This window comes from Engraulis encrasicolus, chromosome 16 (assembly GCF_034702125.1).
Source record: "Engraulis encrasicolus isolate BLACKSEA-1 chromosome 16, IST_EnEncr_1.0, whole genome shotgun sequence".
Classification (NCBI taxonomy): Eukaryota; Metazoa; Chordata; class Actinopteri; order Clupeiformes; family Engraulidae; genus Engraulis; species Engraulis encrasicolus.
The window spans coordinates 54,379,808-54,394,807 of NC_085872.1; the positions used below are offsets into that span (position 1 = coordinate 54,379,808).

The 15,000-nt window shown below is 46.2% G+C and overlaps 1 protein-coding gene across 1 annotated transcript in view; it reads left to right on the forward strand.

Annotated features, from left to right (window-relative positions):
• LOC134466175 (granulocyte colony-stimulating factor receptor) overlaps positions 1 to 15,000 on the forward strand; it is a 43,824-nt gene that overhangs the window by 15,357 nt on the left and 13,467 nt on the right. Inside the window, exons 9-10 of the mRNA XM_063220071.1 lie at positions 1,633 to 1,827; positions 9,224 to 9,442. Of these exons, the coding sequence (XP_063076141.1) occupies positions 1,633 to 1,827; positions 9,224 to 9,442 (414 nt within the window). The remainder of the gene's footprint in view (positions 1 to 1,632; positions 1,828 to 9,223; positions 9,443 to 15,000) is intronic.

The window sequence follows — 15,000 nt, forward strand, 5'->3', positions numbered from 1 at the left end:
AGTTACACTGTATCTAATAGTGGTGTGGATCGGCACTGCACTCACGATCCGATTCGATCACGATTCGGGAGGTTTCGATTCGATCCGATTCTATGCGATCCGATGCGATCCGATTCAATTCTACAATGCATTGCAATGCATTACATTTCTACTGAAAGCAAAGCAAATGTTTAATCAGTCATGATGAGGCAATACAAGTAGTCAGATACTGAGCAACATTTTATTGCCTGTTTTCTGTATCAGTCTGTATCATTCTTGCAATGTTTTGAAGTGCTTTTATTTAATTTAACATTCATTTGCTCCCAAAATATCCATGGAAGTAATTGAAACTTGCCGGATCGATTCTGGATCGTCCATGCCCCGCATCGATTCGGATCGCCGAATCGATCATTGTTGACACCACTAGTATCTAACAGGTGACGTTTCTCGGTTAACCTGTTGTTATACACAGTAAGGGCGCGATCACACAGGCCGCAGGTTTTACAGTAGGAGGCGGATGTGTGCTATTGTTTCAATGAAAATGAGCAGATTACGCGTTTCATATCAGCGCAAGGCGGGTTGCGGATTCTCCGCCTCTCCGCACTGGGCGGATCGAGTTGAAAAAAGTTCAACGTTCAAAGTTCAAACCCGCGGCGGCTTTCCAGATGTTCGATAGGTGACCGTTATCAACGTGCATATCAGATTCACTGTCCAACGTTAGGAGCGCAAGAAAAGAGCTCGTCTTCTATTCATTTTACATAGATGAATGGACAAAGCATTTTGTGTAGGCTATGTTTTCACAACATTTAATGACACAACACCATCGATTAGGCTGCGAGTGACAGTTGAGTCGTTACGTTCCGCATTCGAATGGGCAGTGGATCCGCGCTTGGTGTGGTCACTTCTGATTAATCAGCTGGACGCGCATCGCAGATTGTAGGCAGAAATCCGTGGACTGTGTGATCGCGCCCTAATTAGGGGACTATTAGAAAACGTTACCATTGATTGATGCTCATCTGCACAAAGAGACACTGCGCCAACATTGAAACAGAAAAAGTCAAGATACAGGAGGTGTTGTGAAGACCATTTTCAGTCTAAAGTCAATTTTTACAAAACATGTCGATGCACTTTGCCTTTGTACAGCAGTGCAGTTTAGGAAAAGTGTCATATGTATGTAAGTAGCCTTATTGCTCGTAAACAGTCGCAAGAAAACAGTAATACAAAATGCCATTTTTTTTTTTCATGGTTGCGTTCCGATGGGCCAACAGTGTGTTACCAGCTAACGATGTCTTGTCAGATTGATTGATTCATTGATTTAATTGATTGATGCTTACAAGCTCTTCTGCACAAAGAGGCTACAGTTTAGAAACAAGTCATAAGGTTTCTTGCAGATACAGTAAACAGTCGCAAATAAAATGTTATACCTCTTAGGTCAGTCGGTGGCATGTGAACATGGGAACTTAAAAAAGCAATGGGTGGAGGCAGCCATGTTGCTAAGGGCAAAACATTGGGCAGAGGCAGCCATGTTGCTAAGGGCAAAACAATGGGTGGAGGCAGCCATGTTGCTAAGGGCAAAACATTGGGCAGAGGCAGCCATGTTGCTAAGGGCAAAACAATGTTATTTTGAAGTACAGCTTATTTTGTCATCTACAGGACGCGTCAGCGGTTGTGCTTCGATGGGCCAACGGTGTCTTGGGTCGGCACGGCAACAGCTGCAGCTGTCTTGCCCGATGTCCTTACCCTCCGCAAACACACACGGCGGCCGCCCGGGTGAATGTGTGTGCTCCGTACGAGCTTCCAACTCGGCCGGGGCGTCACCAAGTGGATATGTCATCGTGGGATCAAAAGGTGAGAGAGACAGCTTCTAGCAATAGGCCATCAATAGGCCATCAATAGAACATCAATAAGCCATCAATAGGCCATCAATAGGCCATCAATAGGCCATCAATATTATTATAGGCCTGTCGCTAGTTTCTTCCATTAATAGTTTGTCCGCTAATATTGCTAGAAATCCACAGGACAGTAAATACATATATTAGCTTGAAGGACAACACCGGAGCAGCACAGATGTAATTCAAGAAGGACAACACCGGAGCAGCACAGATGTAATTCTTTGTGTTTTTTTTAAATTCAAGTGCGCAACATGACTAACGTTTCGATGGTTAGACCATCTTCATCTTCATTCAGAGTCCATAAGAAGATGGTCTAACCATCGAAACGTTAGTCATGTTGCGCACTTGAATAAAAAACACAGAATTACATCTGTGCTTCTCCTTTTGTCCTTCAAGTGAAGATTTCCTGCCTCTCTCCCGTCGATGCACCAGATGATAAAGCAGAAGCGTGAGGAAATACCCTTTTGTTTACATCTATTAGCTGTTAGCTGTTCACCTGTGGATTTCCCGTTCTTATGCAATGTCCCTTTTGTCTGCGACCCCCCTTCAGTACCTCCGCGACCCCCCTTCAGTACCTCCGCGACCTCCCTTCATTACCTCCACGACCTCCCTTCATTACCTCCACGACCCCCCTTCAGTACCTCCACGCCCCCCTTCAGTACCTCCACGACCTCCCTTCATTACCTCCACGCCCCCCTTCAGTACCTCCACGACCTCCCTTCATTACCTCCACGACCCCCTTCAGTACCTCCACGACCTCCCTTCATTACCTCCACGACCCCCCTTCAGTACCTCCACTACCCCCTTCAGTACCTCCACGACCCCCCTTCAGTACCTCCACTACCCCCTTCAGTACCTCCACGCCCCCCTTCAGTACCTCCCTGACCCCCCTTCAGTACCTCTGTGACCCCCCTTCAGTACCTCTGTGACCCCCCTTCAGTACCTCTGCGACCCCCCTTCAGTACCTCTGCGACCCCCTTCAGTACCTCCACGACCCCCCCCCCCCTTCAGTAGCTCTGCGACCCCCCTTCAGTACCTCCCTGACCCCCCTTCAGTACCTCTGTGACTCCCCTTCAGTACCTTCTCCCCCCCCCCTTCAGTACCTCCACAACCCCCCCTTCAGTACCCCCCCCTTCAGTACCTCCGTGACCCCCCTTCAGTACCCCCCCTTCATTACCTCCACCACCCCCTTCACTAGCTCCGCGACCCCCCTTCACTACCTCCTCGACCCCCCTTCAGTACCTCCCCCCCCTTCAGTACCTTCCCCCCTTCAGTACCTCCACAACCACCCCCCCCTTCAGTACCCCCCCCTTCAGTACCTCCGCGAACCCCCTTCAGTACCCCCCCCTTCATTACCTCCACCACCCCCTTCACTAGCTCCGCGACCCCCCTTCATTACCCCCCCCCCTTCAGTACCTCCACGACCCCCTTCAGCACCTCCACAACCCCCCTTCAGTACCCCCCCCTTCAGTACCTCCACGACCCCCCTTCAGTACCTCCATGACCCCCCTTCAGTACCTCCGTGACCCCCCTTCAGTAGCTCCGTGACCCCCCTTCACTACCTCCACGACCCCCCCTTCAGTACCCCCCCCCCCTTCAGTCACGACCCCCCTTCAGAACCTCCACGACCCCCCTTCAGTACCTCCACCCCCCCCCTTCAGTACCTCTGCGACCCCCCTTCAGTACCCCCCCCTTCAGTACCTCTGCGACCCCCCCCCTTCAGTACCTCCACGCCCCCCCTTCAGTACCTCCTCCGTGATCCCCCCCCCCTTCAGTACCTCCACGCCCCCCCCCTTCAGAACCTCCTCTGTGACCCCCCCCTTCAGTACCTCCACGCCCCCCCTTCAGTACCTCCTCCGTGACCCCCCCCCCTTCAGTACCTCCACGCCCCCCCCCTTCAGAACCTCCTCCGTGACCCCCCCCCCCCTTCAGTACCCCCCCCCCCCCTCAGTACCTCTATGACCCCCCTTCAGTACCCCCCCTTCAGTACCCCCCCCCCCCTCTTCAGTGCCTCCGCGACCCCCCCCCCCCCTTTAGTACCTCCACGACCCCCCCCCCCCTTCAGTACCTCCGCGATCCCCCTTCAGTACCTTCTCGAACCCCCCTTCAGTAGCTCCACAACCCCCCCTTCAGTACCCCCCCCTTCAGTACCTCCGCGAGCCCCCTTCAGTACCTCCACAACCCCCCTTCAGTAGCTCCACAACCCCCCCTTCAGTACCCCCCCCTTCAGTACCTCCCCCCCTCCACAACCCCCCCCCCCCCATATGGGTCCTGACCCCCACTTTGGGAACCACTGGGCCCTTAACACATTAGCCTTTGCTTGGAAATGTTAGCGCTTGAATCCCAGCCATACCTGTAGTCTACAAAAAAATATTCAGTGGCTGTTCAGAAAAAAATGGTGAAAATGGATGAAACTGGTTTGGGATTCAACCGATATCATTACAAACAAAAGGTTGGCACGCAATGTGTTAAGGGACCATTTCCTGTAAAGGGAAAGTTAGGGTGCGCTCACCTTTCTGCCAGGTACGCTACCTGTAGGTCATGTGATATAAGTCAACTCAGACCATTTAGTCCATGAGCCAGACCACCGATCGCAATCGAAAGGGTGGGCAAAGTCTTGTTGGTATTTTATTATTGCTATATATGTCCAGTTTATGAATTGGTATGATAACCTTTGCAGAACAGTAGCTTTATCATATTTATCATGCATTTCTTATTTGAAACATTTTACACTAAAAACGCCTAGGCTAATTTGCTAATATCTTGATAAATTGAACATAAAAATGACTGTGAGGTAAATATATTTATAGGAAAAGTTGTTATACAAAATTCTTAGATAGTTCAAATGGCACTTTACACATATTTCCCACTTACAGGCCCCCATTTTCACTGACTTTTCATTTAAAAGTGAGGATTTATTTCTCAAGAGTGAAAAAAACAACTTCTATGCATCACCACACAATTTTCCCAGTACATTACAATACAGGTGAGTTTTGTATTACAAGTTTCCTTAAAAAGTTATCTTTCATTATCCAAACAAAGTGTAATGTACTTAAATGTGAACTAATTTACATACACACTCAAATTTGATATGTAGACAAAGACCTATTGGATAAAGCAGAGACTACACTTTTTACATCGACTAAGGGTGTTTGGAGAGGATAAAGTCACTTTTTGTACCATGCTGTTGTTGAGAGTGTACTACACTATACAATCCGGTGCCATGCACAGACATTTTTGGGGGCAGGTGCTCAAGGTGGGGGCGGGGGGCATGTGGAACTTCCAGTTTCCTTGCTAGGTTAGAACAGGAGTGGAGGAGCCGTTTTCATTCGTGGGCCACTTCAAATTTTATAAAAGGCTGCACTATGAACACAAATCAGGATTTCCCCCTGCAGTTTAGGCCTATATTGAAGGTGGGCACCTTCACAACAGACCCCACCTCCTCTAGGTCCCCTGAAAACATAACTTAATTGTATTGCAAATTCAAATTCATTCAGTTCTTTACAAAGCATGTCAAATTCCATGTGAAACTGCATAAGATTAAAATTACATCAGGGGCCGTAAACGGCCCTTGAGACATAAGTTAGATTCCCCACCCTTGTATTATAAACTATATTATATCAGTGGGAATTGTCACATGCTTTTGATCTCAAGAATTTCTACCGTAGATGATCATGCCAATATGGAACACATTGTGACAAAATAACAAGAACTTTCAAAAAGGGCCTTTTTTTCGTCCAATACTGCGAAGGGGCAGGTGCTTTAGCACCACCAAGTCCGTTCCTAGATCTGTGCATGCCTACAATCACTTGGGTTTGGAAATCCAACAGTAAAAGTAAAGTCCCAAATCAACAGACTGACCCGCTCTGCACTGGGATCACACCACCTTCCAAGCAACATACTGTATGAAGAGTCCAGAGAGCAGGCCAGTAATGGGGAATAACAGATTACATGTTTCACGATTACATTATTAACAATCAAAACATTGAAGAGTTGCATTCCCTTACAGTTACTGCTTCAGTGTCTGGTAATTAAAGTACATTTACTATGTGAAAATAAGAGGTGGTTTCTAGATTCATATGTTATGCTATTCTCAAATTTTGATCATTCCACACATTACCAGAAACCCAGAGAAAACACATAATGTGCATGCGTGTTGGTGTGGCAGTGGCTGTGTGTTTGTGCCTGACAGATGGAGTTGACTCTATGATTCTGCTTGCATTTGTCTCCTTCTGCTCAAATATCTACCTTCATATGGCTGTCCCTGCTGGTAACTCTTGTAATATCGTCTGAGTTTCCCAAAAACACTTAAGTAGTAATAAGTAGTACTTAAGTATGAGGCACCCTTTAGACAATAGCAGACAATACCTTTTCTTGTACATGCATGCTTGAACATAACACATGTGTGAGGAAAAAGGCCTATATACACTTTTAGTGGTGATGTGTATATTCCTGATATACTGACAAGGAGCCGCCTCATACTTAAGTTCTTTAACCTACATTAATTGCATTTGCTGAAATTACTGTAATTGAGTACTTTGATGAGTAACTTGTAATTTCCAAAGTAGTTATTAAAATGGGTGATTTTATTTTTACTCAAATTACAATTTGGCCCAAGTATTTTACTTATATCTATCTTGAGTACTGAGGAGGGCAAAATTGAAATAAAGGGGAACATCTGTCAGACATGAAGGGAAATTGTGTGCTATTACCATTTACCATAAATTATCTATTTTGGACTAATCTATTGGATGACTCTAGGGCCCGCCGGCCCAATACCATTAGTCCGACAGCCCATAGACGGTACACAATAGAGTTGCAAGCAACTGGCTGAGAATAGTAGAGCACACAACAGGGACTAGATCTGAGGGAGTAGCAACGCAGCCTGAAAACTGTTTTTTAGAAGATATACAAGACTTATTATTTATTAACAAAAATTATTCATTAATTTAATCTCACAACTGGGAATTAAATGAAATCCACCAGACTATTTCCTTTGGTAGACTTCCCCGCCTTTGAAATTGAAGGTCCCAGACCCAAACACAATAAATTCAGAGTAATGGGCTGTTGTATCAATGAGCTGACCCTCGGCCTGCAACTTTGCCACAACAGGGCACACAGAATTTTGTTGTCACGATCGAAGCCAGGTTTTTGGAAGATGGCATGTGTAGAGATAGACAGAGGTCACGAAGGGTGCTATTTAAGGAAAGCGATAGAAAGACAAACTGAAAGTAACTAACTTCTACTCAAATTACATTTTTGTAAGTATTTTTTTTTTTTTTTTACTTTTACTCAAGTAGATTTTTAAAGAGGTAATTTTACTTCTACTTTGAGTAGAATTTGAAGTAATGGTATTTTACTGTTTTTACTTAATTGCATTCTTTAGTATTCTTTCTACCTCTGATGGCCTCCTACTGCAAATGAGCCTGGCAACAGGCCAATTCACTCTTGGCTGAAAACGCTCAACTACATTATATAACAACATTGCTAACAATGCAGGAAGTCTTAGGTAACCGATTAAGACTTGGCCATTACCATTTGGTGACAATAAGGTTATAACAGAGGGACTGCGTTACAACTTCAAAGCCGGTCGAGGTGCACCACATGACAGCCAGGGTACACCACGTGACAGTTATCTTGAACTACTTGTACCCAGTGCGAATTTTCTAATGTAAGGGGGAAGAGGCTAGGGCTACAATAGAAAAATAATGTAAAGTAAATATAAAAAATAATCATAAAAACACAAAAGGACAGCGCAGGCCGTGGAAAGCTCAGAGCCTTAAAGCTCACGATGAGATCAGAGCTCTTTCAAATAGTTTTTCATAAGCTGGGACAGGACTTGGAGCTGTCCATGGATGTATTCATGAAGCATTTAGGTGCCAACTATACATAGCATCGACAAATACGTAGAACATACATACATCCCGCTACCAGCTTTTCTGCGCTCAGCATGGAGAGTGTGAATCAAGCCAACTTCCACCATGTGAGGACTGCCTCCTCATGCATGCTATGTTTGCCAACTATCAGGCTGGCATCTTGAGAGCAAGTCTTCAGCAGCATCCACAAATCCCAAGAACACTTGACCATGGCTGGGCCAACTATGAAAATGACCAGCTCACTATACAGTGAATGCGGCAATCTCCAGCCCCTGAGGCAGTGCTACAACTGATGTCTTGCAAGTGCAGCCATCAATGTAAACTGCAGGATTGCCAATGTCTGAGAAGTAGCTCAAAATGCACAACCCTCTAAAAACTTAAGACATGCGTATATCAGCATGAAGAGGATCATCATGGTGACATATTTACAGATGCTTACTGGACTGAGTCAGATCTTGAGGACTGAAATAATGCTCTTTAGCTTATTTTAATATGCTTAATGTGTATTTGTTCATGGTGTTTGTTCATGTTATTCTTGCTATTGCAGGACAAGTTTAATAATAAAAAAACGATTTCATATGTTGTCATTTTTATCACATTTTCTCATTCACATATAGCTTAGGTGATTCTATTAGGTCTATTGGTATGGTCTAACAACCTTTTTGGGGTCTTGATTGAAGGGAAAGCATCTCTGAGGAAATGTAAGCACCCTGTGTGGTCAACAAACTGCATAATAACAAAGAACAACAATAGAGTTTTCACATTTCCGTTTTACTGGTCCACCATTTCAACGCATGATCTTTCACTAATTACCTCTTTGCAATGGTTATCATGCCATATTAATGTATAGTATATGGCTATCACATGTTAGTATGTGTTTGTTCATTGTGTTATTTGGTGTTGTTTTGCTGTTGGGGGTAAAAGTAAAAAAGTTTAAACAAAACAAAACAAAGATCGGATTTCATATGTTATCCTTTTTATCACATTTTGTCATTCACACATTGCTGAGGTGATTCTATTAGGCCTATTAGTGTGGTCTAACAACCCCTGTAGGGTCTTAATAGAAGGGAAAGCATCCCTGAGGTAATTCAAGCACCCTGTGTGGTCAACAAACTACATAATAGTAAAGAACCACAATACCGATTTTCACATTTTCATTTTAGTGGTCCACCATTTCAACACATGATAACTACCAAAAAGCTACCTGTTTGCAATGGTTATCATGCCAAAATGTTTACTTGAGATGTCCAAGAAGTCAAAAAAACAGATTAGAACTTGCCCACCCGTTCGATTGCGAGAGGTCAATTTTTGGGTCCTGGCTCAAGGCCTAATTGTTCTCATTGCCTGAGGAAGATCCCTGTGTTGGATCGAAACGTTGCCGTATGTTAAAATGAAATAAAGTATTTTTGGAGTTAAAACACAGTGTGCAGACCGCTTCATCACACTACCATTTCCTGTAAACCCTCCAACCTCCAGGCTCCAGAGGACCGCCCCTGTCCTCCCTGCACTTCACCCCACTCGGGGATCACCAACTGGGGCTGCGCTGGAGCCTTGGCCTGGGTGGAGGTCCAGTGGAGGGGGAGGGGGAGGAGGTGCAGGGCTTTATAGTCCAGTGGTCATCGGAGTACCCTACCACACCAGAGAGCCTGTACTGGGACTGGGTGAATGGATCATCCAGGGACTACGTCATCAGAGGTAGGAACTACAAGAAAATGGCCCATTTGTAGTCTTTACTCCCATTGAAACCCCTTTGTAAGATGTGGCTTTTGAACTACAAAAATGGCATCTACGGGTTAGCCTAGTGTATAGTCTTTTCTCCCATTGAAACCCTTTTGTAAGATGTGGGTATTGAGCTACAAAAAATGGCCTCGTTTTATCCCCCTGAAACCTATTACAATATGCGGATATTGAACTGAAAAAAAAATGTTGCTCATTATTTTGTAGCTTCTTTTGTAGTTGAAGTGTGTCCTGATGGTGGCGTTGAAAAATGTTGAAAAAAAAATCACATCCCTGGTTTAGGCAGTCTTGAATGTACAGGGGTTGGACAAAATAACTGAGACACCTGTCATTTTAGTGTGGGAAGTTTTATGGGTCAAGTGGTCCAGCCTGTTGGCCAATCTTCATTAATGGCACATTGCACCAGTAGAGTGAAGTGTGAAGGTTCAATTAGCAGGGTAAGAGCACAGTTTTACTCAAAATTTCGCAATGCACACAACATTATGGGTGACTTGTCAGAGTTAAAAAATATAGACATTTTTAGTACGTGTTTAGCTGTTGCATCTTTGACCGAGACAGCAAGTCTTTGTGATGTATCAAGAGCCACAGTATCCAAGGTAATGTCTGCATACCACCAAGAGGGATGAACCACATCCAACAGGATTAACTGTGGACACAAAAGGATCTAAATGACACTAAAATGACAGGTGTCTCAATTATTTTGTCTTCCCCCTGTATGTCTAGTGGAATCACACTACAGGGAGTGGAAATGTGACCTCAGGGAGATTATTTTGAAGAAAAGCCACACTACACTCTCAGGGTGATTATTTTGAAGAAAAGCCACGCTCTCAGGGTGGTTTCATGCATCAACATAAACATTTTCTGTGTGTGTGTGTGTGTGTGTGTGTGTGTGTGTGTGTGTGTGTGTGTGTGTGTGTGTGTGTGTGTGTGTGTGTGTGTGTGTGTGTGTGTGTGTGTGTGTGTGTGTGTGTGTGTGTGTGTGTGTGTTTGGTTGAATAATACATTGAAGCGCCTGGACAAGTTGAACGCTGTGTTCATTGTGTCATAGTGTCTAACCCCACATTAATCCAGGGACTGTAACCAATACCCTGTACCAAGGCACCTAGCCCCACACTGCTCCAGGGACTGTAACCAATACCCTGTACCAAGGCACCTAACCCCACACTGCTCCAGGGACTGTAACCAATACCCTGTACCAAGGCACCTAGCCCCACACTGCTCCAGGGACTGTAACCAATACCCTGTACCAAGGCACCTAGCCCCACACTGCTCCAGGGACTGTAACCAATACCCTGTAGATAACAGTAGAGTGGAGCAGAATACAGTAGCGTAGAGTAGATTAGAGCAGAGTACAGTACAGTACAGTAGAGTAGAGTGAAGAGTAGAGTAAAGTAGAGTAACTTCAAATGGCCTTATTAATTAAAATACATTATCATTTTCCAATTTCATTACATTACTGTACAGTACGTTTAGCCGACCCTCATATCTAAAACTCCACTGTACTCTACTTTACTCTACTCTACTCTACTCTACTCTACTCTACTCTGCTCTGCTCTGCTCTACTCTACTACTCTACTCTACTCTACTCTACTACTCTACTCTACTCTACTCTACTCTACTCTACTCTACTCTACTCTACTCTACTCTACTGTACTGTACTCTACTCTACTCTACTCTACTCTACTGTACTCTACTCTACTCTACTCTACTGTACTCTACTCTACTCTACTCTATTCTACTCTTAGACACAATGACGAAAATCAATTTTAGTCTCAGTCATAATTTAGTCATTGCCTTCTCAATTGAGTCTTAGTCTAAATGACGAAAATCAAAAAAGGGCTTTGACGAAATATTTTAGTCATAGTCATGGTTGATGAAATTAACACTGATATAGAGAGTTGGGTTTCAGGGGGGCCCCCTTGACTCTTGGGCCCCTGGGCCTGAGCCCGGTAGGCCCTGTACAGTAATCTGTCCTTGGGCAAATCTGTTCAAACAGGAAGGCCATTTGTGTAGTCTTTTCTGCCATTGGTGCCCATTATAAAGTATGGCTATTGGACTACTGTTTATTCTCCCCCAGGCCTGTTACCTGTTCGAACAGGAAGGCCATTTGTGTAGTCTTTTCTGCCATTGAGGCCCATTATAAAGTATGGCTATTGGACTACTGTTTATTCTCCCCCAGGCCTGTTACCTGTTCGAACAGGAAGGCCATTTGTGTAGTCTTTTCTGCCATTGAGGCCCATTATAAAGTATGGCTATTGGACTACTGTTTATTCTCCCCCAGGCCTGTTACCTGAACATGAAGGCCATTTGTGTTGCCTGGTTAACACCAGACCTAATCACAAGTGATATTAGGTCTGGGGAGTTGCCTATTGTAAATTCCATAGGGGGCAGAATACTTGGCTATTATGACACACTGCCCTGCTCTCTGATTGGGCAGAGATGTTAAGGTTGGAATGCTTTGCCATTAGGACACAGGGCCCATGATCTTGGACGTTATGAGTCATCCTCGCCAGACTGTCTTTCAGATCGAAACGATTGTATAGAACTAAAGGCAGTATGGGAGTTCCCAGGCTAGCATTTGTGTAGTCTTTTCTGCCATTGAGGTCCATTATAGAGTTCAGATGCAAAACCCCCTAACTCCATTTCTGAAGACCTGCACTTCTGTATTTTTAGAGAACCCTGTTGTTGGTTTGGTTTACATTCATGTACCTGATAATACATATAAATATGTATTATATTACATATATATTTATATTACATAAATACAATTTTGATAGCTTTGTATTAAATAGAAATGAATTAAGATTATTTTCTGAAAAGGCACTTAGGGGTTTTTGCATTTGAACTCTTCTATTGAACTACTGTTTTTTTGTAGTGCGAAGGGTTGGGTTTCTGTGCCCCCTTGACTCTTGGTGCCCTGGGCCTGAGCCTGGTAGGCCTGTCCATTAATCCGTCCCTGTCTTTGAGTCAAAGTGCTTTCCCTCGCACATGGCGGCGGAACGCTTCCTGAACAGCAGTGTGAGTGTGTGTTTGTGTGTGTGTGTGTGAGTGTGTGTGTGTGTGTGTGTGTGTGTGTGTGTGTGTGTGTGTGTGTGTGTGTGTGTGTGTGTGTGTGTGTGTGTGTGTGTGTAAAAGTGCACATTTTACAAGAAGATGACCTCTGGAAAACCCTGTGTGTGTGTGTGTGTGTGTGTGTGTGTGTGTGTGTGTGTGTGTGTGTGTGTGTGTGTGTGTGTGTGTGTGTGTGTCTGTGTGTCTGTGTGTGTTTTCTCCTTTCCTCTTTTCAGCACAGATCCTCCATGCTGAGCCAAGAGTCCGACAGACAAACACACACACACACACACACACACACACACACACACACACACACACACACACACACACACACACACACACACACACACACACACACACACACACAAACACACACTCACACTGCTGTTCAGGAAGCGTTCCGCCGCCATGTGCATTTCCCTGCACCCTCACGGGCCCCTTGCCGTCTGGCATAGCGGGCATTTCCCTGCACCCTCACGGGCCCCTTGCCGTCTGGCATAGCGGGCATTTCCCTGCACCCTCACGGGCCCCTTGCCGTCTGGCATAGCGGGCATTTCCCTGCACCCTCACGGGCCCCTGGCCGTCTGGCATAGCGGGCATTTCCCGGTGGGCCCCCTGCACCCTCGTGGTGGGCCCCTATTGGCCGTCTGGCATAGCGGGCATTTCCCGGTGGGCCCCCCGCACCCTCGTGGTGGGCCCCTATTGGCCATCTGGCATAGCGGGCATTTCCCGGTGGGCCCCCCGCACCAGTCAGCGTACCATGTCCTTGCTCTACAGCAGTGATTCTCAAACTTTGTCAGACCGAGGACAACTTTGTCCATCAAAAAATGTTCAGGGACCACATGCCAACTGAATGACTGGTGCTAATTTGACACTGTTAATTTCAATCCAGATCACTTACTTTTTATTCACATTTACAATCCTTATGTCTTATTGTGGTTAAAATTTGACTTCAGACATGTTTGGCTTTGTAATAATGTTACAAATATAGCCTTCTGCTAGCTTGTCTTGGAAAAGTAGAAATCCCCTTGCGGACCACCTGAGCTCTGTTGCGGACCACCAGTGGTCCCCGGACCACACTTTGAGAATCACTGCTCTACAAGTCCCTGGCCAGAGCTGGACTGGCCATCTGACATAGCGGGCATTTCCCGACGGGCCCTGCACCCTCGCGGGCCCCTATTTCTAGAAATGCTTTTTTTTTTTAACATTTCTGAAAATAGGTGGTCCATGAGGATGCGGGGCCCATTGGTGAGTCAGTCCTAATTATGAGGGCGGGGGCCCTTTCAGCCAAAACTGCCCGGGCCCTATTTCATCCCCACCCCTGCCCTGCCCCTGCCCCTGACCGAGAGTGTCCTGACCAGCGTGCGATTTGTAGGGGGGGGATGGGGGGATTGTCCCCTCTTCTGGTCTTGATATCGCCACTTTTTCTACATGATTTTATCATAGTTCAATGCAATTCCATTGATATTACTTACAATCTGAAACACATCCCCCCGTCTGGTTTTCCAAGTCCCACCTTGGTCCTGACATAGAACATTGTGTCATGGTGCGGCCACCTCTCTGCCGAACAACAGAACACACTGGCCCAGCTCGTCGACCAGGGGTCCGTTTCTCGACTCTTGTCGTTGCTAACCGTCTTGAGACCGTCTTAGGACTGTCTTACCATTGCCTTGGATTTAGTGGTGAGCGTCGCTGTCTAGAGAGAGTTGAGTCGCTTGTACGAAGGACTTTGCTAACGACGATAGCAAAGACGCCTTCGAGAAACAGACCCCAGACTGGAAAGATCATTGGATACACACAGCTGCAGCTTCCACATCTGCACACTACACAGTACAGGCCCTATAAGAAAGGAGGCTCTTCAAGTCTATCTGGAGGACCTCACCCTACCCACCCCCTACACACCCCCTTCAAGTCTATCTGGAGGACCCTCACCCTACCCACCCCCTTCAAGTCTATCTGGAGGACCTCACCCTACCCACCCCCTTCAAGAGGACCCTCACCCTACCCACCCCCTTCAAGTCTATCTGGAGGACCTCACCCTACCCACCCCCTTCAAGTCTATCTGGAGGACCCTCACCCTACCCACCCCCTTCAAGTCTATCTGGAGGACCCTCACCCTACCCACCCCCTTCAAGTCTATCTGGAGGACCCTCACCCTACCCACCCCCTTCACTCTTCAAGTCTATCTGGAGGACCCTACCCCTGCCCACCCCCTACCCACCCCCTTCAAGTCTATCTGGAGGACCTCACCCTGCCCACCCCCTACCCACCCCCTTCACTCTTCAAGTCTATCTGGAGGACCTCACCCTACCCACCCCCTACACACCCTCTTCAAGTCTATCTGGAGGACCTCACCCTACCCACCCCCTTCAAGTCTATCTGGAGGACCCCACCCTACCCACCCCCTTCACGGTGCTTTCCAGATGCTGCCATCTGGACGTAGACTGAAAGTCCCAATGGCA